Source organism: Carassius carassius, chromosome 46 (genome assembly GCF_963082965.1).
Source record: "Carassius carassius chromosome 46, fCarCar2.1, whole genome shotgun sequence".
NCBI classification, from domain to species: Eukaryota; Metazoa; Chordata; class Actinopteri; order Cypriniformes; family Cyprinidae; genus Carassius; species Carassius carassius.
In genome coordinates this window covers 20,109,561-20,134,845 of record NC_081800.1, presented here as the reverse complement: position 1 = coordinate 20,134,845, position 25,285 = coordinate 20,109,561, and the positions used below count along the sequence as shown (strand labels likewise).

At 38.3% G+C, this 25,285-nt stretch overlaps 1 protein-coding gene across 2 annotated transcripts in view; it reads left to right on the top strand.

Moving 5' to 3' along the window:
* LOC132129438 (plexin-A2-like) overlaps positions 1–25,285 on the top strand; it is a 193,320-nt gene that overhangs the window by 81,376 nt on the left and 86,659 nt on the right. For both annotated transcript variants that reach the window (XM_059541037.1, XM_059541038.1), the window contains exon 5: positions 24,952–25,052. In XM_059541037.1, coding sequence (XP_059397020.1) covers positions 24,952–25,052 — 101 coding nt within the window. The remainder of the gene's footprint in view (positions 1–24,951; positions 25,053–25,285) is intronic.

Below are 25,285 nucleotides of genomic sequence, written 5' to 3'. Positions count from 1 at the left end.
TTGTACAGTATATATAAATGGATGGATGGATGGATGGATTATGGATGGATGGGGAAATTGATAGACTGATTATATCTAAATAGCTAAATTATATTTGTGCAATTTAGTATAGTTTTGTAGTTTTTTTGTATTATTACAATGTATTTTATATATTGCATAGTACTATTATATAATATAAATATTACTATGTGCATAGTATATACACTTATTTGGTATAGTTGTGCATTTTATTCATATTGTTCAGTATTGAAGAAAATATTATACGTGTGAAATATATTCGCCTTTTTAGATGAACTTGTGGCATGAGCTCACTAGGTTTTGGAACACCGCTTTGTGAGTCATCTGTGCGACCTCACACAGTCAAATGAAGCCTGAGCACATGGGACAAGCAAAGCCACACCTGCTGTCATATGCAAATCCAGCACATGTAACCAACTCCGCTCGTTCTCATTGAAGCGTGTAAACCAAACCCTAATGCAAACTGTGAGGAGGAAAGACATATTGCCTGGCAGGTTTGTTCGACTCACCCTTTTGCATATTGGCACACAAAACTCTTTTGGACTTTTGAACAAAGACTTTTTGGTGTGGTGAGACTCTAGGTGATGTTCAGTGCTTTCAGATTTCTGTTTCTATCCACTAAAAATCTATAAATAGCACATTTTGCTCTAAATTTAATTGAAAGGTCTGGAGAGGGCTTCAGAATAGATTGCCAGTGTTTTGATTGGTCGTTTAATCAGTTGCACAATAAAATTGTTATTAACTCCCACCACATTAGTGGCGAGCGATTCACAATGAATCATTTATTCATTTAATTATCAGTGCAGCTAAGACCATAGGTCAAAATCGCCAAGCACCCGTTCACAGCACTGAAACCATAGCTTCAAATACACATAATATGATGTGAACATGTCTGTTGAGATATTTTTATATTATTTATTATTATACCTTTATTTAACCAGGAGGTCCCATTGAGATTCAGAATCTCTTTTACAAGAGAGACCTGGCCAAGGTATATTCTAAACATGTGTTATAAGTCATCAGTGGCATCCAAATGAGAGGAAAAGCTTTGCACGGTAGTTTGATTTCATGAGTTGGCCTTAAAAACCCAGCTCAAGATTTGACATCGTCTATCCCACACCAACTATTAAGAGTGGCGTGAAATTTTCATCTGCGTGACTAACATAGAGAAGCATGTGAATGAAGTGTCGAGTTTAACAACCAGACCCGATTTTTTGCATATGCTGCTGTCATTCATATAGCGAGAAACGTTTAGGTTGAACTTGAGAATCCAAGATCTGCTTCTTACTCTTGAACCCTTCTCTCGCTTCCCCACTCCAGCTCATAAAAGCAATGTATCAGAGATCATCAACCAAATAAACGAGCCTCCGTATTTCTACCCTGGATATTTCACTCCCAAGTGCTCAGCTGTGAAATTTAAAATCAATGCATGACTTCCCTTTTCCCCATCTTGAAGAACCAGATTATTTGCTCTGTGTCTTTGCATAGCCTTAGCCTTCTTTGGCACAAACACATTATGTACCTTGAATCATATGCATGTATTTACCATTTTGTTCTTTCATTCACAAACACACACACACACAGGGACATTCTGGGCCTGCGTTACCTTTGTCTGGGAAATGTAGGAAATGAACTGTGTGGTTATCAAACGCAGGGAAATGGGATTTTTCACCCGGAGTGAAATTGTTTAGAGTCTCTCCCCTCTCTTCAACAGTCCATTACAGCCAGCTCCTAAAATAACACTCTCCTTCTATTATCCAGCTGAAGATCGTTGACTCAGAAATCATCTCTATGTTCAGCACTGGCCTAAGCAAAATTAGATTCGTTGCAAATGGAGGCATTTGTAATTGTATTTTATGTATCTCTTTTTTTATGGAGTAGTTTGAGCATCCCTCATTTATGGCATATCGATCTTAAAAAATTGATCATTCATTGATCAATCTAATTATGTTTTTTTTTTTAACTTTTTTTGTATAGCATGAATTCATGCAAATCACTAGCTTTAATTAAACACACAGGCTGTTTTGACCCATATATACGTATGTATGTATAAACAGGCTTGATAGTACTTTATATTAAATTGAAAAAAAAAGTATCAACCGTTCCTATTAACATTTTTGATTCTGAATGAAGCAATATTTATGCAAATATTCAAATGTCAACTAAGTGAAGTCCTGTCTGCACAGATAATGCCCTCCAGAAATCATATATAGCCTATGATTTACGCTCGGTGCCTTTGGAGTCTTTTGTTTCTCTTTGTTTGGTTTGATCTGCTCCTCATACTGCATGCAGATTGAGTTGGCCAACAGCCACTGGCTTTTCTGTGTGTGTGGCGTTCTGTAAATGTGTGTCTGGATGTCAGCGTTTGGGTGACTGTAGCATGGTTAGGGGGATGGGGGTGTATATGATGAAAGGGCTAACAGGAAATCAACAGAGCAGAGGATGTGATTAATGAGAAGAAAGCAGCATTAATATTCACTTAACAGAGATATGCGCACTCAGCTCTTGATTCTCATACACAATCTGCAGGAAGAGGCCTGGAATTCTGCTTTGCTGTAGTCTGTACAGCAGGCTAGACTAACAATGAGCTAAACTGAGGAATTGTGCCCAAAGTACAGGCAAATTTGAAAATAAAAAAGTGCCTTCTCAGCCTCAGATGCCCCCTAGCATTTCTTTGACCCCTGGTCACCCTGTGAAAGTGCAGCTGCTCTTGCTAAAAAATGGGAACAAGGAGAGTGTCTTAACCAGCGACCTCCATCTCCCCTCTATCCACCAATCACTGTCATTCATGCTGCCCTGGACAAAGACTTAGATTAACTGTAGCTGCCATGGTAATTGACAGGAAAGAATGAAAATGTTCTTTTTTTAAGCATAGCAAATGAGTAATGAAATCCATTGTATTCATGATGGACCGGTCCAGCTTATCCAAAGTAGGTATCGCGTATCTCTGCTTTTACGACTGCCTGACATCTGCAGGCCATTAAATGAACAGTGATGAGCTGCTAGCATGTGCATTTTGCTTTTGTCAATCATTCTTCTTGATTAGCTATCACAGCTTGCTAGTATACTATCTTTCTAGCATAATGGCAGAGCTGATGAAATACAGTATTTATGGTGGCTGAGAGAGCTCAACGCACTGCAACTTCAGAAAACACAAGCAAATAGAAAAAGGACCAGCAAATCAAGAAAACATCTTCATCAGTTTGACAGCAGGTGCTGCAATTGCTCACAATGCAAACAAATAAAGAAACGCGCTGCAGATTCTCACGACAACCAATTAAAGAATTTTATTTGCAGCGCATTTCTTTGATTGTGTCGTGAGTATTTGCAGCGTATTTGTTGTCAAATTGATGAAGTTATTTTCTTAATTTGCAGGTGTTTTTACTATTTGCAGCGAGTTGAGCTCTCTCAGCCACTGTAGATATTGCTTGTTATTTCTGCTTGCACGATACAAAGTATAGGTGGGGGGAATCAATACCAATGATAGGGTGCACGTTTGAGTGTCAACGTGATGGCTTCACTTGCTATTGATAGAGGGACAGATCAGGATAAATGCTCCTGTCGATACATCCCGCGTCCAACATTATTGATGAAGCTATTTAGCAGACTCATTCAGCGAAAGCCGGTTCCAATCTCACACTCTCTCCGGACAACTAAAGGCTTTACGCCTGAATGCTGCGTATATTGCGGTCTTCGGGTCAGCAGCTAACCTGGTGCGGTGTATCAAACTGCCAGGGTCAACCTAAAGGTCAGTTGCATATGGCCACCATTGCAATTTGCCCTTACAGATACACCTTTGAGACTAGAAGGAACCCTCGGGGAGGAGCACAAAATGCATATTTTCCTCTCACATTAATGCATCGCTAATTGACTTAAGCAAGGATTTTCACTAATCAGGTTTGGTGCACAGGAACCATTGGCCAGTCCTATCCTCATTATTTGATAGCAAAACTCTTGTCAGCCACCATCAAGGGTTTAATTAAAAAATGCATCACTTTGAAGGTGCTTTCTCTTGCCCTCCGTCCCTCCTCCTTTCTGCCCCCGGCAGCAGCTGTGCTGTCAATAAATAATTTGCTCTGCAGCCTCATGGACTACCAGTGGTTTTTGTTCAACCGAGAATTTGGACTCTTAAGGTGAAAGGTCTTTGTTCTTGTTAGTAAACAACCTGGTTGCACCCTAGCTGCCTCTGACCCATCAGGCTAGTCCTAGATTTAGTAGAGCATACAGAGAAAAGCCAGTGTCACGGTGGATGTTATTAGTTGAGGGCAGGTGCTAGCAGGACTGGTTGTACCTGTTGAATGCCCGTAGCTGTCTCACGGGCCTCTAGGGGGCTTTCAGTGTGGTGTTGATTTAATAGTGTCAAATGAGGTGGTGGATACCTGAGATCTGCTTGCGTGGCTTGTTGGGTGCCTTGTTAAGAGAGCGGTTGCTCTGTGGGGGTGCAGGTTAACACGGCTAATAAGCAGAGCCATAGTTGAGTGCAGCAGAGGTAAGAGGGTACATTCGACTTTGCAATCTTTTTGTTGTGCATCAGTCTAGAGTCGGACCACCCAATGAGAAATGTCGATAGTGTAAAATGGCTTGATAAGCATTAGCGGTGATAAGTGGCTGAACACGTTCCCTGCTGCTTTGTGAAAAACATGGTCAAAAAGAATCCTAGAAAAGATCAGATGATCTTTAAAACAGCAACCTTAATGATCGAATAAGATTAAAGCAAAGGGTTTTGACTCTTAGTATCTCAGAGGGTGTATAATTTATTATTACCGCGATGAGATTTTAGGAGAAGCAATCTGAGACAGATGCAAATCAGTGATCATGAGTTTTGTCTAGTCAGAATAATCTGTTGCTCAGAGATTTTTTTCGAGAAATAACTCATCCTAGACTTCCATGTGTCTTAAAAATTTTGACTCCTTATAACCCACAAGGACATCATGTACTCCATCACTTGTGTCTGTTTTTATTTCTCTGAAGGAACTTTAGGAAAGACCAGCTTGTAATTTTCCCCTCCAGTCAGCTTACACAGTTGGGTACGGGAACTTTTCTGCAACTTTCAAGCGACTGCGGTGTTGTCTAAGGGATCAGACGTGAGGATGCCAAGATAATACCATCTGCAATTAAAATGTTCTAGCATATCAACAGTCATTCTAGCTGTCAACGCGTGACTGCATAATGTTGTAGCTTTAGTGCGCACTCCACCACACCCAGGGTCTCCCTGGCATCCGTCACATCACTAATAGCTTCAGTCTCCTAATTGCAGGCTTTAATTGCAATAATTATTTACAAGCCTAATTAAACAAAAAGGAGTCTCATTGAGAAGTGACTTCCAGTTCAAGTAATCACGCTCGGTTCTGTCAAGAAATGCTGCTAGCATGTTATCATTAGCGCTAGCTGTCTATTTGACGAAGGCAGTGTTGTGTGTTTCTCTCTCTGTCTAAGAGACAGAACATGCAGATATGATTTTGTACCCTGACGGCGTGGCGGAAAACGACAACTGTAACCTTCTCTAAATATCTCAAGGCATCTTTTTTCCTGAGGGATGCGAGGCAAACTGAAGACACAGTTACATTAGTTGATGCTTTTATAGCTAGTTTTATTGTTTAGATGTAGGCTTTTGTAGGATTTAATGAAGGTTTATTGAGGTTAACATTGTATAGACTTTACATGTTTATACTAATGTTTATTTGCATGCAACTTTTGGATATTTTAGAAGATGATAGAGAAGAATATGAGTGTAATGTCTCTGTATGCTCCTCTTTGTTTTGCTAATTATCGTAGTGTTATCAAAAGTACCAATGTCGGTACTGCACATTTAAAAATGTGAAGCAATCATGTGTTGGGATTTATCCTATTTTCTCAAGCTTTGTTTACATTGTACATTACTGTATATCTATATGCTAATTGTTGATTTATGTGCAACTATTGCCTTATTTTACATCCCTCCAATGTTTCGATAAAACATTGCTAGTAAATTTGTTGGCGGCTACCAAGATAATACGATTGCTAGCATTTTTGCTAACTCATAATGGACTCCTATTACAGAAGCTGTTGACTTCACCAGTTCCATCTCTCTTTCAAAACAGGTTCTTTGCATTTCCATCCTCATTTGGCTTGACCTGATGCCTGGCAGCAATTCCGAGATACTTCTCATTAATCTAGTCCAAGCTTTTTAAAGCCTTGGCTTCATAGATAGCGGAATAACAAAAACCCTGTCCTTCTTTTATCGATTACATCTGCCCGAATTTGAGTTGAGTCTCAGGCTGTGCCAGCCCATAATGGAGATGAGTGTACCTCTCCCACTGTGTCTTCGTGCTTCCAGACAGATTCTGTCAATGTATCCCTGTTGAATGTCGCAGTGGGCCCACCTCTCCTACTCTTGTTTTGTGGTGAGTGACTGTAAAAAAAGCCCCCTGTAGATCAAGCGCTCCCCCTGAGTACCTCTGCAGATTTACCTGCCAGTCTGGGCTAGTCCAGGGTGAAGCCCACCCCCGCCTGCCATCCCACCAAAGCGGTCCCTGCCAGAGTGGCATATGCTCTTTGTCTGGGTTGCTAATGGCTCAGATGCAACTGTAAACACCCTGCACGGCGTGAGGTGATTGTTTTCCTTGGTTACGCAGTGGTAGTGGCAGGTTCTGCCCTTATGGGGTACCGCATGTGCCGGAAGGGCGGCTCTACTGTTTGTCCAACTTCGGCATTGCTGGCCAACAGTGAAAAGAATCAGTCTAGCGGCTCTGCATCTGTCCTCCTGCGAAGATCATTTTGAGAGAGCTGTCAGCACTAGCCGTACTGATGGATGCATCTTGTGCGCTTTGTGTTTGTCATTTACTCTTGAGGGACACACTCTGAGACGTACGCTCGGTTTCTTCTGAGCTAATGCCACCACACACCTCCTGTACCGACCTTTGATATGTTAATAATACTTGTATCCTCCTGGACTCACTTTAATAAGGCTGGGTTTCGCATCGTCAGGTTTCCCATCTCTGCTCCATGACCTGCTCTCTAGAGTTAGATGTGTAGGTTATTGACAGAAAGCACTGTCTTCAGTTATATCTGTTTAGTGTGTGTGATGCACCGTGCATTAGCATCACGCTTATAATACTAATGCAGCAAGCGTATGTTGCCTCTGCTGGTTGAGTCATGGATGTCAGTCTCGAGTGGTGCGCTGGCATGATGCTGACAGAACTCAACAGGGAGCAGGAAGCAAACCAGTGGGTGATACACGCCAGAGATAGTGATGAATGTTGGGAAGGAAATATAAAGCACTGAATGAAGATTGCCCCAGACCTGGAAGGATTTTGAAGCTTTTGAAGTATCATTTTTCATTGCAGGTGTGCACCAGACCATAAGACTAGTTTAGGCCTTATCTATAATAATAATACATTTATTTGTATTTGTTTATAGTGTATTATTAATAATTAATAATAATGATATTTGCTCTCTTATTATTATTGTTATTGTTGTTAATATTATTATTGGTATATTTTTGTAATAATTTATTTTATTTAATAATAAGAAGAATATATTTTTAAAAACGAAAAAAATATGACTAGTACATGATTATTTGTGTGATGTTGAATATTATTTATTTATTTAAAATGTATATATTTTTTGTTTTGTTTTTCTTACTTTGTTTTTAATTTGCATCTCAAAACAATCAAAAATCTGAATGAAAATGTTAACTAACATTTCGCTGATGAGATTACCATTGATTGTGGTGGACAAAAATGTAGAGGTTTTAATACAACACAATAGCAATAACAATAAGTCTAGCACAATTTAGCAGGGTTTATGAGCAGTACACAAAAATTTCCAGTGGAGAAAGAAAAATAAGATGCAGTTTTCCTTCTAAAATAATTTAACTTCTAAATGATGTTTAGATATCTTTATTGTAAAAAAAAAAACATATAATAATAATGTTTAAGTAAGTTATTTGGTGCTTTTTTTAAATACCAGTTTTTATACTTTTACATTTGGTTTATACCAAATCTTGAATATTTAGTGATCTTTTTGATTGGCACCAAAATAATTGAATGAGATTTGTCTCTGAAGTTTGTTTTGAAGGAACAGGCATAGTGAATGACAGGTCGTAAGAAACTAACACAAGCAAACTGTATGCTAAAACCATAAGATAAAGAAATGCATTTCGTATTAGCTTTAAGCCAGAAGCTCAAATAAGCTTAAGGTGATTGGTGCAGATCCATCCAGTCAAATAAAAATGAGCTACATTTGCCTCTCGCTGTGCTGGCTGGATGTACAAAATGAGACCCAAAGACAGCCGAGGCTCATTACCGGAATATTTCCATGACTTCCTCTTCGACAGTGTAACCGAAGGGTCCTGTCAGAGCGGCTGGATTAAATGAGGCGAATGGAAACGGCGTGTGTTTTCTTTCACAATTTTCTACAAAGTGAGGGCCCATTATTTCTTGCGGTGGTGTTTTAGGGTTCCTTCGCTAGAGCTCATCTACCTCCTCCTTAGCTGTCCCAGAGGAGGGAAAGAAATTGGGACATGTCTCTATCATATCACCATCTCATGATTTGTGAGTGAATTGGAGGATGGGGCATCAGATGCGTCCATGTGGTTTTGCTAAATTGTTTTTTTCACAAGTCCGCATTGAGCTCATGGCTGAGTGGAAGAGGCTTGTTTATGATATGACTGGTACCAGACTGGGCCACCTGAGCCATCACGGTGTTTCCCCCCTTCTTCCCAAACCTCGGCCAGCCAATCACGCTGAGTGTACGCCTGCAAAGCAGCCAAGAGAGCAGTGGGGTGCAGTCAAACCCGCCATCTGTATATACACACGCATTCAACACACAAACACACACGCTAGAGATTTCCACACATACAGAGGGGGTGAGTCAGAAACAAAGAGCCAGGAAAAGGGGCATAAACCATGACATGCTCACAACAAACACATTGTTTGTGCTGAAATCAAGAGTGGAATTTTGATGTCTTTTGTCTTCTGCAAACAAAAGAAGCCCTCGTTCAGTTACACTCTCACTTTGACATTCTCACTCTCTAATTTCACATGATCAAACCTGGATTATTATGCAGCCCCGGGTCAGAGCGACCCACTGTCTGGCTGCTTTCTTGAAATCAATAAGGCCCCTTTCATTTCCCCTGCTGATATACAGTACACCACTGCTTGCATGTGTGTGTGTGTGTGTGTGTGAGGGAGACACAGCCCTCAGCCTGTTGCTCTGAGCTTTGACAGCTGAATTATTCACTCTTCAGACAGTAGCTCAGCCTCTGCCCTGCTGTCAGTTCAAACTGAATTATCAGTTTAGATACCACTGAGATCTGGCTTTAATACTAACCGCTATTGTGCTGTATTGAAACCTCTCCATCTTTGTCCAGCACAATTATGGGGGTAGAATTGTTGCATTATTACAAATAAATAGATTATGATCCACAAATATATGGAAAGTGATTAACAAAAACCAAACATATATATTCACAAAATAAATAGAATAAGATCCACAAATAAATAGTTGTTAGTTTCACAAACATGAATTAAATTCACAAAAAAAAAAAAATGAGACTTGCAAATAAAAAATATTATAATATATATTTTTATTCTACAAGCACAACTTTGTCTGGCATTTATTTGTGAATCACATACTGTGAATTTGTAGATTGGTGCACGTATTTGGGGATCGCTCGCCATACATTTGTGGATCGGGCACTGTGCATTTGTGGATCACTGCGAGCATTTGTGGATTTTGAGACATTTCTAGCATCAAGACGCACACAGATCCACAACTGCGTGGACACCACCTACCGTCTGGTCAAGCCAATCAGATAACAGCCACACTCCGCTGACCAATCGTAGCACGTTCTCTCTATAACCAATCACATTTTACTTTCCTATCAGGGCTGGAGCAGATTAATTTTGTACCCCTGTAAGGAGCTCCATTCTATGGACACTTCCTTCAAATTGAGCTGAAGTACTTTTTGTGTGAAAAAAAAAACTGTTTCCAAAAGATTGTTGGAATGTAAGGCTTTTTTATATTTCCATCAGGAACAGTGAATGAGGATAAGCTCAAGATTACAGACAATTTATGATCATTCACAGATCCTGAACATCATCAGCTATACCCTCGCAATGTGTCCAAAGCAAATAGAAATCTACTGCGATGCTGTCTACTCTGAACGAGGCTTGACACAATGATATATGTTTTCCTCCCCAAACAATGGTAATAACTTTCAGACAAAGTTGTGTTTGTAGAATATAAATATATTTCTGTATATACATTTTATTTGCAAGTCTCATTTTTTTATTACTGAATTTAATTTATGTTTATGAAACTCTTACGATATATTTGTGGATCTCATTCTATTTATTTTGTGGATATGTTTGTTTTTTGTTAAGCAATTTACATTTATTTGTGGATCATAATCAATTTATTTGGAATAATGCAACAATTCTAGCCCCATACACAATAAATGGTAATCTCATCAACAAAATAAACATTTTCATTCTTATTTTTGATTGTTTTTTTGAGAAAAATTATTTGAATAAAACTAAGAAAAAAACTATAATCAGATTATTTGAATCAATTTATCTCTATTTGAATATCTCTCACTAATATTTAATTATTTTCTGTAAAATAGTAAAAATTTATTTGTCAAGATTTTGCAATATATGTTCAATTATTTAATTTTTTATTACTATGAAAAACGCAAACTCAAAAAACAAATAAGGAAATAATTAAATAAGAATAAATACTAGGAAAAAAGCTATTATTAAAGTGCACTATTATTATGTTTGAAATATCGTTTTTTGTCCAATTGTGGGATATATATGGATTGTATATACTGTATAAATGTATTGTATGATTTAATAATAATAAAAAAGTGGTATAATTGAAAGTGTGCTAATTATATGTTTAAAGTATTGTGTCTGACTGTGCTACAGATAATTACTTTATACATTTTTATTTTAAAATATTCTGCAAAAAGTAGCAAACAAATACTAGGAAAAACTAAATATTTTTTAAGAATTCATCTGATATTGATATTAATGATTTTTCAGTGTACACTAATAATATATTTGATTCCTAAAGTATTGTTCTGTGTCTAAATGTGTTGTTAGATGGAGGAGGAGGCAGATGGATGGTAATCACATTTGTAGGTCTCATCGGTTAGCTTATCTGACAGTAGGGTTTTGACCGGGACCATGAGCTAAAGCCCCCTACCTATAGACGGATAGAAAAAGTTCAAGACCTGTGCCCGCCTGGTACATTGTAGAGGAGATAACAGGGGCTAATTGACAGACTGACGGACAGACAGGTTACAGGGCTTTACTGGCATCCCCCCGAGGGGGCTCCGAGCATGGCCGGCAGCTGTGCCCGGGTGCCACGCGCCACAACGAGGCAATCCTAGGCTGCCTGTGCATCTTCCTCTCATTAGTGTCACAGTATGCGGATTCCACTGTTGTCAGGAGAGGGAGTGTGGATCACTATTTTGTCAGCTCTGACAGAGATTATCTACAAATGCCCATGCGACTCGTAAAATATGGTTGAATAATGTGGCAAACACACGCACACACTCATATGGCCCCTCACCTCATCGGCCCCTGTGAGAGGATTTCAGTCATACATTATTAATGTACTCACTCTCTATCGACTGGCTGCAGTTTCCAGCTACGTATCTCAGGTCCAGTCTAACTCTCTATTATTCCACTCCTCTTTTGTCTCTCTCGCTGTCTGTCTCGCTAACCCTTTTACAGCCCACGTGCATTTCCTGTGAACTCTGCTATGTTCTTTATCTGACTTTATACAACTGTTAGCAAAATATGAAATGAAATGAATTTTCCCAAAATGAAAATTATGTCATCATTTACTCACCCTCATGGTCCAAATAACTTGCTATTTTGAAGATATAAAGAAGATATTTTAAGTTAGTTTTATTTAAATTTATTTGTAATTGGTAATTTATTAGTTATATAATTAATAATGTATTAATTGTATAATTATGAAAAAAATGAAGGTCATTGTTGTTGTTTTGGACCCCATTGACTTTCATTGTATGGTCAAAATCTCTTTGTGTGTGTGTGTGTGTGTGTGTGTGTGTGTGTGTGTGTGTGTGTGTGTGTGTGTGTGTGTGTGTGTGTGTGTGTGTGTGTGTGTGTGTGTTTCATAGAAGAAAGTAAGTCCTACAGGTTTGGAATGACACAGGGGTGAGTAGATGGTGACAATGTTCATATTTCTGTGAACCATCCCTTTAATAAAGCTGTTTTTGTCTCTATAAATTGTTTGTGTAATTTGTAAATAGTGCCAAATGCTAGCCAGCTAAAGTATTTTACGCACAGTTATTCAGTTAAAACAATTGTTACCTGAGATGTAAACCTGTCTGAAAATTCTTTTTGAGGTAGCACTACTTTTCTAGGTGTATATACTATACGTTGCCAACTGAGCGTGTGTGTGTGTTTGTGTGTGTGTGTGTGTGTGTGTGTGTGTCCACTTTGGATGGGTTAAATGCAGAGCATGAATTCTGAGTATGGGTCACCATACTTGGCTGAATGTCACATCAATTGACTGAGGTTTACTATGGTTGAAGCTTTCAGAAGCCTTTTATAGCAGTCTTGCTTCAAGATGCTTCAGTCGAGCTAAATCTACACAAATATCTCTGATGGGAAAGAAACAGTTCACTGAGGAGGCTCAGAGCTCTGTTCAAACACGAAGGTTAAGAGCCCTCACATTTCATCTAAAACACAATCAGACAGGATGCCTCACTCAGAAATGACCATCGATTTTTGGCTTACAACTATCTAATGCTTTTTGAATTTGTTGTACTCTGTAAATGGTCTAAGGCTAAGCAAATGTTTCCTCTGATTAGGTGGTTAGTTTGCTGGCTGTTTAAGTGTTTCGACTGCAATGATTGGAGTGTTTTTGAAGCTGCTGCCACTGATCTTGATGAGCCCACTGACACCGTGACATCCTACATCAGTTTCTAGGAGGTCATGTGTGTTCCCACCAGGACTTATTTAACATTTAACAACAACAAACCTTGGTTCAGTTCAAAACCCAAACAGCTTCGCCAGGCCAAAGAGGATGCATACTGGAGTTGGGCCAAGCCTTGTACAAACAGGCCAAATACACACTGAATAGAGAGATAAGAGTGGTTAAGAGAAGTTACTCTGTAAAGCAGAAAAACCATTACATTAGTATGCTAAAAAGTGCTAAAAACAACATTAATGTGGAAGGGCCTGAAAGCCATCACCAGCTAAAAGACCCCATTCTCTTTGGAGAATCAACTTTTAGCCGACGGTTTGAATGAGTTTTACTGCCTGTTCGAAAAGCCTGGTCTCACACCATACACCCGCTCTTACAATGTCACAACACAACCATCAACACCCTCCCCTCCCTCCCCACTACTGCTTCTCAGCATTTAAGATCTGCGAAGATGATGTAGACGAAGCCTTCAGAAAACAGAAGATAAAGAAAGCCAAAGGCCCAGAAGGTGTCTCTCCAGCCTGCCTGTGCTGTTCAGCTGTCATCCATCTTCGCACTGATCTTCAACAGATCAAATGCTCCGCCATCATCCCTGCACCCAAGAAACCAAACATCGCAGGACTAAATGACTACAGACCTGTTGCTTTAATGTCTGTGGTCATGAAGTCATTTGAGAGACTGGTGTTGGCCTGTTTGAAGGACATTATTGGACCCTTTCTGAAACCCCTGCAGTTTGCTTACCAAGCAAACAGGTCTGTGGATGACACAGTCAGCAATCCTCCAACATCTGGACAACCCAGGGACTTATGAAAGGATCCTGTTTGTGGACCTCAGCTCCGCTTTCAACACCATCACAAATACCCTCCAGTATAAACTGAGGCTGGGAAAACTCACATCCAATACCAACACCATCAGCAGTGGAGCTCCTCAGGGGTGTGTGCTGTCTCCACTGCTCTTCCCCCAAATGACTGCACCTCTGTCAAACTCCTGAAGTTTGCAGATGACACCACAGTCATCTGTCTCATCCAGGAATCTGTCTCATCCAGAAATTACTACCTGTTTTCTGTAATTAATTTCTTAATTATTATTTATTGCCTCTCTCACAAGTATTATGTAAATATATATGCATATTTTTATTTATACAGCTGTACATAAAGTAAAAAAATATGTACATAAATCTTATGTTTGATGTATACCACATTATTAATATTATTATTATTTATGTTTTGTTTTTTTTCCTTAGTCTTACCTATTTAAATGTTCTTTCTGTTTTCATGTCATATATGTATTTATATATGTACCAAGCATATGTGTTTGCACACACTTGACGAATAAAGCTCATTCTGATTATTGCAATGTAATATTGTTGGCTAGATAGCTAGCTAGGAGGTTGTCTCATTTTGATTTATGTGTATTATTCTGTCAGACAGTAAAAACTCAATATGACATTTAAGTTCGGAGTGGAGGGGGATTTCAAAGGTCACCTCATGAGCACACATGCTGTGTTTTTGACTTTAATATAGTTCCTTATCAGTTGTACTATTCTGCTGTGTCTCGATTTTATTTGTAAAACATGAGCCTCTCTGCGCAGATCTCCACCATGATGCTAGACTGTGTTTTTTTGTTTGTTTTTTTTGGTGATTGCTTGGTGGTAGAATGCAACACTTGGGTTCCAGAAGTAAAAATCCCATTTATTTTATTCATTTTGGGGAGCTGATTCTGAAAAATTACTTATAAACCTTTAAAGACAGACTGTGAGCTGCTAGATTGTTAATTGATGTTCTTTCAGGAAAGCTGTCAAGTCTTCGACCTTTTGTCTTTTTATCTGATTTAGAAATAAGATTATATATATATTTTTTTTTTTTTTCAAGTTTTCAATTAATAATAACTCTTATTCAAAGAAAACGTTTAAATCCCTATGACAAAAATTAATGCTGAAAATACTGGGGGGGTTGTGGTGTGCACAAATATACTGTTAGCTAGGTATGGCTTACGTCCCTCTGTTTATGTAATTTACCTGGTAGCTCAGTTGGTAGAGCATGTCAAAATTGTGTTAGATTCTCAAGTTTTCTCAAGTAATTCAATTCTCTAAGGAAAGTAATAGCATGTTTCTTTAATAAACCATACATTTTAAATTACAGTATCATGTTTGTAGCATGGTACAGGACAAGATATACAGTGAAGTTTAATATTTTAGTATAAGGGGTTGTTCAAATTACTAACTGAGCAGTGATAGTGATGCTTTAGCTGTTGTCTTCAAGTACTTTGAGAAGCGCATCAACTCTTTTGCTGACTCTATCAGGACATCATTCTCCAACAGTATGCTGGAGTCTTGCTGAGAGGCCTCCTCACACAATCAAGAAGGCTTTGATTGAGTTTTCAACCCACACACATACTCATGCATTCGTGAGCGTTGGTGAGATGCGAGTGAAGAGGGCTGTGAGAGAGTTGTGCAAGCAGAGCGATTCTGTATGCGTGTGTGGTAACGTAGACTTCACATGTGTGAATGTTTCATTGCTCTACAGTTTGAGTTGGTTTTGCTGAATATATAATGTGGCTTTCTGAGAGCGACCACCGTAGAGGCAATCTGTGTGTCACAATCAAATGGTAAAGGTTTGGCTGTTTATCATGACCTTGTTAGCCTCCATATGCACAATTTGGCTGCAAGAAGCCTTTTTGTTTGTGTGTTTATCTGTGCATATGTGTGTGTGTGTAAATGACTTTGTTGTTCTGTATCTCTGCTGGGATTTTAGGGGTCAGATTAGCCTCCTGTCTGAGAGTTTGTGGGCCGCTTGACTCCACAGAGACACTGCACTTAGCGGATGAGAGTCAGTCAGTTGTTTCTCTCAGCCCAGCCAAGCATGAACTTATCACCAGAGAATTTGTCTTTAGGACTGAGATGTGTGTGTGTGTGTGTGACTCAGTGTTATCTTTAAGACTATTATATGCCACTGTACTCCTAAACATTAATCAAATTAATACAATTTCAATTTTAACATATAGTGTATTAGTTGGGCGTTTCTTATGTTCAAAAAGGCTATTTCGTTAAAAAATACTGTAAAAACTGTAATATTGTGAAATATTATTCAAGTTTAAAGTAACTTTCTTCCATTTTAATATATTTTAAAATGTAATTTATTCCTGCGATGGCCAAACTGAATTTTCAGCAACATTACTCCAGTCTTCAGAGTCACATTATCCTTCAGAAATCCTTCAGATGTGATCTGATCTGTCCCAACCAAAGTTGTTGTTTCAAAAGGAAATATACTGTATATATGTACGTATATAAACTCATCGAGCCGATCCATGGTCTTTAGATAATTATAAGTGTTTTTTCTTGATTTCCTGTACTTGTTTAATGGATGTGTATAATTTATAAGTGTAGGTGGGTTATGAATCACACAAATGCATGTACTGTACATACACAAACAAACATGTGTTTTTTTCTCTGTATTTCGGCGAGCGCCGATGTGTGTCTGTGCATGTGTGAGCGCATGTGATAGTGTGTAGGTGGCAGTCTGTCCCAGACGTACCAGCTGTTTACGGCTCACTCCAGGAGAGCGGTAGGGGGGTCAATGCCAGGGCTGGTCGCTATGGCAACCACAATGTGGATTTCATTAATGTTTTGAGTCTGCGTGTGTTGTGCGTCAACATCTGGATAAAGTATTTGTAAATGAGAGGCTTCTGGATTTCTTTACTTTCAGCTAAGAAGATAAGACCGCTTTTTATGGACTATATGTTACTGCACACAAAACTTGTTTGATATGTTAAAATGTATTTCTGTGTTAGTAAATGAATAAGATACCCTATATTTTCAGATGTTCCCTAACAACAATAAACACTCTCTCTTTTATATTAGTCTTGAGTTGCAATATATTTTTGGTGTACTAACTCATGTTTTTTAATCTAAAATCCATCATATTGTAAACTGTGACTTCGTGCCAAAACATTGGTCAATTTGCATATTGTTCAGACAGTTTTTTTTCCTGTCTAAGGCAGAAGTTCTTGGCCAGAACAAACTGTGATGTTGATCAGACTGTATGCTGATAGTCAAGTCTGGCTACACAAGAACAGGATTTCCCTTACCCTCGGTTTATACTCTTTGGATATATCACTCTACATCCTTCTCTCCATGTTTCTGCTCTTAATCTTTTACCTCAGACCTTCAGCTCCCTTTCATTCTGTATGACTCTTTCTCCTGTTTTCTCTCTAATGGTTCTCCATTCATCAGACAGGTGACTATGACAGTGAGGGTGTTTTGAGGAATATGGAAAAAAGATCTAATGTGAGTTTTTATTCTCTGCACCCTGCTCCCCTAGCATACTGCAGTCTCCATGTAGATCTCAAGCACAGGTCAGCCGTTCAGTTGTAATTATAATGTCCTGGGTCTGGATTACAGCAGCAGAGGTTCTTTGGAGGTTACAAGCTTGACTTGAGGAGCGCTGTTTGTGAATAATACAAGAATTCGGTGCCAACTCTGTCTTCTTTTCTTCTTAATGTCCTGTCTCCAGGCGATTCTTGGAGGGAAAAATGTCGAATTCAAGCCAAATAGAGATTAGCAGATAGCATCCTGGACGCATTTTAAGCTGTGGAAGAATTACAGAGCTCAAGAGGAAATTAGGAGTTGGCGAGCACCCTATCCTACCATGAGTTTGGGCTGAACCCAGAATTCCTCACTAATCTAACTACAGTTGTCTTTTAAGCCAATTGGCTGTTATTAATACTTAAAGTTCACAAGTGCAAGTGGAGATTAATGTGACCACTTAAAGTAAAAATACTTTTTTATATTCAATTCAATTCAATTCAAGTTTATTTGTATAGCGCTTTTTACAATACAAATCGTTACAAAGCAACTTTACAGAAAATTATGTTTCTACAATATTTAGTAGTGGCTAGTAGTTTGTGCACGTTTGACAGGATTTTAGAAAAAATAAAAAATAATAATAATAATACAAGACGTAGTCAGCTAGATGATGAACTATCAATATTATTAATTAATAGTAATTATATGATGCAGTCACACATGTAGCAATAATTGTTAGTTCTGTTTGTTGATTCAAGGTTAGGATCATCTGGGGTCCTCTGAGGGTCAGCATCATCTCTTCTGTGTTCTGGATCCAGACTGGAGCTTGTGTAAATCCTAGTTACATCCCGTGGCAAAACATAGAAACAAAATAGAGACATCATTAGCATAGCTGCTGATCCAACAAAGTAAAATTAGTTTAACCCAAGCTAAAGAATAAAAATGCAGATGCAACTACACTCACAATTTAAGAGATACATTATTCGAATGCTTGGCGAAAGAGATGCGATTTTAATCTAGATTTAAACAGAGAGAGTGTGTCTGAACCCCGAACATTATCAGGAAGGCTATTCCAGAGTTTGGGAGCCAAATGTGAAAAAGCTCTACCTCCTTTAGTGGACTTTGCTATCCTAGGAACTACCAAAAGTCCAGCGTTTTGTGACCTTAGGGAGCGTGATGGGTTGTAGCGTGGTAGAAGGCTAGTTAGGTACGCAGGAGCTAAACCATTTAGGGCCTTATAGGTAAGTAATGATAATTTGTAACTGATACGGAACTTAATAGGTAGCCAGTGCAGAGACTGTAACATTGGGGTAATATGATCTTGACCTCGTAAGGACTCTAGCTGCTGCATTTTGGACTACCTGTAGCTTGTTTATTGATGAAGCAGGACAACCACCTAGAAGTGCATTACAATAGTCCAGTCTAGAGGTCATAAATGCATGAACTAGCTTTTCTGCATCAGAAACAGATAACATGTTTCGTAGCTTGGCAATGTTTCTAAGATGGAAGAATGCCGTTTTTGTAACATTGGAAATATGATTTTCAAAAGACAATTTGCTGTCCAATATAACACCCAGATTTCTGACTGTAGAGGAAGTAACAGTACATCCGTCTAGCTGCAGATTGTAATCTACAAGATTCTGTGTGGTGTTTTTTGGTCCAATAATTAATATCTCTGTCTTATCCGAATTTAGTTGGAGAAAATTATTTGTCATCCAATCTTTTACATTTTTAACACACTCTGTTAGCTTAGATAATTGGGAAGTTTCATCTGGTCTCGTTGAGATATATAGCTGAGTATCATCAGCATAACAGTGGAAGCTAATTCCGTATTTTCTAATAATATTACCAAGGGGCAACATGTATATTGAAAATAGAAGGGGACCTAGGACGGATCCTTGTGGCACTCCATATTTTACTGATGATAAATGAGATGACACCCCATTTAAATAAACAAAATGGTAGCGATCGGACAGGTAGGATCTAAACCATCTTAGAGCCTGCCCTTGAATACCTGTATAGTTTTGTAATCGATCTATGAGTATGTCATGATCTATGGTGTTGAACGCTGCACTAAGATCAAGTAAGACTAGAAATATACACATATCACTGCTGTCAAAATGAAGGTATTAACGCATAAAAAAAAATAATATATATATATACACACACAAATATTTAATGCAATTAATGGAGGGGTGGAGCTAGGGTTGGCCACCCCACTCATGACTCCTGCTTATGTCTCTTTTTTTTTCTTGACAAGAATTGCATTTATTTAGATACAGGATATCTTTACGACCACATCAAATGGGAAATTGTTCAGACGCACGCTCCAACCTCACCTCAGTGACAGGCGCTAGTCAAACAAGCACAGAAAAGATACAGGTGACGAAGAACTTCAGTAAAACAACAGTGAACGGCGGTCAGATGAGATGTTGTCAGGCCATATTTCAGTGAAAACCAATTTTCCTGTCCTGTCAGCCGTTATACTGTGCTCTTCAATTGCATGCTCAAATGTGGTGACAGGTGCTTTAGCCTGTATCATTTCATGTTAAAGCACAAATGAAAGTACAAGCATGCAATGTTGTACTGTAGTTATGTCGTCAATTAAGTCATGAAATTAACGAATAATTCATGCTGTCTTAAAATTATGCATGTAAGCATTTGTTATATATGAGTCAGATTTAAGAAAATGTCTCTGAAATGCTGTGGTCCTCTAAACTGCCCTAAGCAGCTCAGCACTGTCTCCCTAACACACCCGATTAAACTCATCAGCTCATTAGCAGAGACTTTAAGACCTGAAGTGAGTCAGAAAAAGGTAAAGAGTTGTGAGAAAATGGGATGCGTGTCAGATCCGTGTCATGTTCTGCAGCGGCAGCTCTTAAAGCAGCCAAACAACCTAATAACCCAACTGCTGTGATGTCTGTAAATCAAAGAACACACAAGCTTTAAGGATTCATCTATATTTAATTTAGAATTCAGTGTTTAACTTTATTCAGTTTCTGTGTATGTCTTATTTGCTGGAGGGCACTGGTAGCTAAATATGATATTTATTCACTAGAAGTTGTTATTTTTTTTTAAGTCTAATAAATGTTTAAATTGATAGCTCTCAGTTATAGTTAATGTAATGTTGAATGGCTAGTCAATGGTCAAATGGTTTCCTAGAGACCTCAGTAGAATTGGTATCAGTTATACTTGCCTTTAAAACATTTAAAAATATATAGTTGTCTTTATGTTGTTTTTACATTAATTTGAAGATTGAATGTGAAATTATTGCAATATAAAAGTATATTAAAAAACTTTAATGTTAGGTGGGATTAATCGCTATTAGTTTTAGAAAAAATCCCTAACCCCCCAAATAAGATAATATATGGCAACATTAGTAACCACTGGGCCTTAATTTCTACTGTAAGTATAATCCTATGCAAAGATTTACATTGAGACAGTTCTGAGTAAACACCCAAAAACTGCAGCATAAATTTAACACCACCACATGTTAGTTGTCAACTTGTATGGCAGTTGTTTTTAGTTTTCCAAAAAAAAAAAATTAATGATTATTAATATTAATAAATGTAATCATTTATTGAACATTGCTGCCTTTTATCATATCGCTGTTGCCGCAGCTTGCATCATACCTAACTACTGTGATCAAATCTGCAACGTATGATCTCGCTTATTGCTTTGTATTCGGTTCTATTGTAAACTAATCAAAAAAAAAAAAATAGGTTCAAGTGAAAACCGAGTTTCTCTGTTCTGTGGTTAAACTCAAGTTTTAATGAGAAAACACACACACACAATCACAGACTGCTCTCAGTGGGAGAACAGGCCTTATTGTGCTTCCCACTGTGTTGACTGACTAAAGCATGTGCTGGTCAACAGCTGCTCCAGTTGCCTGCCCGCAACCCCCATAACACCTTTATCCAGCTCACTTTTTCTGTTTGTAAGTCTCTCTATCAAACTCAGTGTCTCTGTCTTCTCCTTTGACATCTTCCTGCCAAGTGTGCAGACGTGGACGTGCACCTGTGGCAGCTGTGTTCCCTCTCTGATCCGCGGTTTGATACTGCTGCAGATCTTCATAATGTAGTTAGTATCAGTAGTACTTTTATTTTTATGTCTATGCAGTGAAATGAAATGGATCCAAAGTGTTTTGATGGGAATTTTTGTTTTATTTATTTTAGCTAGGTTTTTCATTTCTTGGGTTTAGGTTCAAAAAGTGGGCAAAGTTAAAAGGTAAAATTGGTTAAAGTTAACAGGTTTATTTTCGGTTTGTGTGTGTGTGTGTGTATATATATATATATATATATATATATATATAATGGTTTTAGATTTAGTTTTACTTAACTATAATAACCCTATTTAAAACAGGTATTTTATAACTTTAGATTTTTGCCTGACTAATGATAAATCTGGTGAAAAAAAAAAAAAGAATTTAAAGAGAAACCCGAGCCATATCTAGGGGACAGAATATCAAAGAGACTTGGCAGCAGGCTCTTCTAAATACTTGAAAATACCCCAAATTCTCCAGCAACAACTCAGAACACCTTTGTAACTACATAGTAATGCCCTGGTAACTATCAAAACACCCTTGCATTTTGTACAAGCTTATTTTTCTTCATAAAATAAAAAACAAATCTAGTTAGCTTTACTCCAGAACAGGCTGATGACTGTTGGCGTCAAGAAGGCATCATCTGTTATCTGTAAATCTAATGTTGTTGGATTGTTAGTCTGGCTCTAAATCAGTGTTGTGTAACATTGAGACTTATTGCCATGTTGAACCAGCATTGTATGGTCGGTGTTGCTTTGTGAGTGAAGCCCCTGTTGGGCTTGTTTGTCATCAGGCTGGGCGGCAACACTGATGTGCTGGACTCATTACTTTTGACCACCTGTTTGTCCTGGGGCAACGAGTGAATGAAAAATAAAGAGAAACGAGGGAGGGGGAGCTGGGTGAAAATGAAAAAGGGAACAGGATGGATCCTTGTGAGACACCTCTTGGTTTTTGCCATGAAGTCACACCATATGTACAAACACAACTGTGCGTGCGTGTATGATCACAGCCATGTGTAGGTGGAAACGATGCTGGTAGCAGGAGGTTGAATGCACATCTTTGTTCTTGAGCCACTGCGGCTGTGTGTCGCAGGGACAGGTGGATGGCTACCCCTATCAGACCCCGCCGCTCACACACTAATGACATTTAACACGGCTATACAGCGCGCACACACACACGCAGCGGGAACCCTGCATGTTTCTCCACCCCTCTCACTAAACGCACACTGTGTGCCCATTCATCCATCTTAAAACTGTCTCTCACTTCATCCGACCCTTTGACCCAATCACGAATATCAAAATAAAGAAAACAAATCAAAAAGTTTGATGCTATGACTAAATTCTGAATAACTGGCACACTGGTCTTAACAGAACAAACATTGTTAAAGTTTTGTACTTTTATTTGTGTCTTATATTACCATTTAACTATAAATAATACATCTTTCGTAATTCATTTTAATGACAAGCTTTTTAGCTCTAACCTTTTGAGATGCTCTGTAATGAGTTCAACTATGTATTTTTAAATTAATTTACTCATATGACGAGGCAAAGTCACATACTTATTATTATAATTTTGCATCTGATTGATGTGCTTTGTACTTTGGAATGGCAATAATAATCAATTTTAAATATTATTATATATAATAATAACTTATTATTATTGATTATTTAATAATATATTTAATATTTGTTTTGTGTATATAGATAGATAGATAGATAGATAGATAGATAGATAGATAGATAGATAGATAGATAGATAGATAGATAGATAGATAGATAGATAGACAGATAGACACACACACACATAGTATTTCTCTGAAACAGACATTCATTCATTCATTCATTTCACCCAAATCCTCAGTGACTTCACACTATCCTGTTGTGCTTGTGTGTGTTAATAGGATGCAGGTGCACCCAATAAAATCCCCTGAGCGACAAGGGAGGACATCACAGACTTCAGCGCTGGCAATGAAAGCAAACCCCTGAAAATACATGAATAGATAAAAGAGATATTACAAGTGCAGGCATAAATCACAGAGTTGTGGCCCGGTCATCACAGTGACGCTATCCCAGCATGCCAAGTGGGCAGCAGAAGGCTGTGTGAGTGGAGAGGGGCTTTGTGGGTCAGCGGGCAAAGAAAGGCTCTAGACTGTTGTAGTGGCCATTTGTGAGTGTGTATCTGGTTAGCCCTCATCTCTGAGGTATTACAGGAGTGTTTGATTGTCTAGGTGTGTGTGTGTGTGTGTGTGTGTGTGTGTGTGTGTGTGTGTGTGTGTGTGTGTGTGTGTGTGTGTGTGTGTGTGAGAGAGAGTGAGAGAACATATGTTCAGACTTTTTGCCAGATACACGCTTATTGTTGAGTTTTGAGGAGTGAAAAGTTTGCTTTTTAAAATGGTCACTGAATTGAGTCTCACTCTGGACACGAACTTGACACAATCATCATAATTTAAGTGTGTGTGTGTGTGTGTGTGTGTACCAACTTAATTATACGTTGAAGTCCAATTCATTTTTATAGATATATTGCTATAAAAGTGGAAATCATCATTTACTTTTTCCAAAAGAATGTATCATTCGCGAACGAGCATCGCTCATTGTCCAGAGAAAAGTAGACGGCGCATTTGGAATAAACTGAAGCATTTATAACATTTATTGCATTAAGATAAAGTAACGAGAGGAGCGTCGCCCACAGTAACGAAGTAAAAGTACAGATTTTTCCCAAAAAATTTACTCAAGTAAGAGTAAAAGTATCCATCTTTAAATATACTCCAAAAAGTATTAGTTACCCCAAAAAATTACTCAAGTAAATGTAACGAAGTAAATGTAACTCGTTACTACCCACCTCTGCACATGGACCATCATTAGCCAGGTTTCCATCCAAAGTTGCGAATTTACCCTATGCGCAAAATTGGAATATCACACAAAACATTTGCGAACAAGCACTGTTTCAATCCAATGAGTCAAAGAGAACAAAATCGTCACTTCTTGATAAACTGGCACTATACATCAGCTACTGAATATAATGATTTTGCTATAGAATAAATTACTTGCACCTCAGAATGAGTAGACGAAACATAATGAATGCATTTATTGCTTTCAGGGGTGGATGCTACTATTTGGGAACACAGTCGTTCAACAATTCTGGAAGGCAATTATACAGTAATACTTTGATGACAAACTTTGCTCAGCCGTTCCCAAATGACCATATGACAACATTTCAGATGCTGTGGAGCAAGATCGGTCCGCTGGTTAGTTAGGATTTACCATACCATAGCACAAAGTCATGACTTTTTTAATGTACTTGGAGGAATTTATTTGCAAAATGCATTTTCATCTCCCATTATTCGCATTAACACCAAAAACCAAACCCACCTTAAGTGAGCGTAAAATTTTTTTGCGAATTAAGGCATTTTTTTTCTATTCGAAGTTCAGCATTTCCATCACTCGATTCTGATGCGATTCTAATAAAAGCAGGATGATGGAAACCCAGCTATTGTCTCAAAATGAAATGGCTTGGGAATCTTTGACTTTCAAATGTTACTTCAGTATCATATATCCATCGAATGGATTAATACAGCTTCTCTTGGTTGAATAGGCTCAGTCTTTTCTTTTTTTTTTTTTAAACTTTCTTTGTTCTGCAGGTCACACTTGTGCCGATCGAGTCCTGTGAACAGTATGGCACGTGTGGAGAGTGTCTGAGCTCAGGAGATCCACACTGTGGCTGGTGTGTGCTGCATAACATGTAAGTTCCTTCTTTATATTGACACGCACAGTTAATACTTAATAACAAATGATTCTTATGTATTTGAAGACCACATTCTCCAAAACTGAAATCATGTAGTGAAAAGTCTATGCATGATCATAGGGACGAGCCCAGTGGTGCTTAGATGGCACAGAGATTGTTTGCCCTCTGGTGGTGGACTATTGCAGCTGCATCCAGATGTTTATATCTGACTGAATGCTGAATCCTCAGAT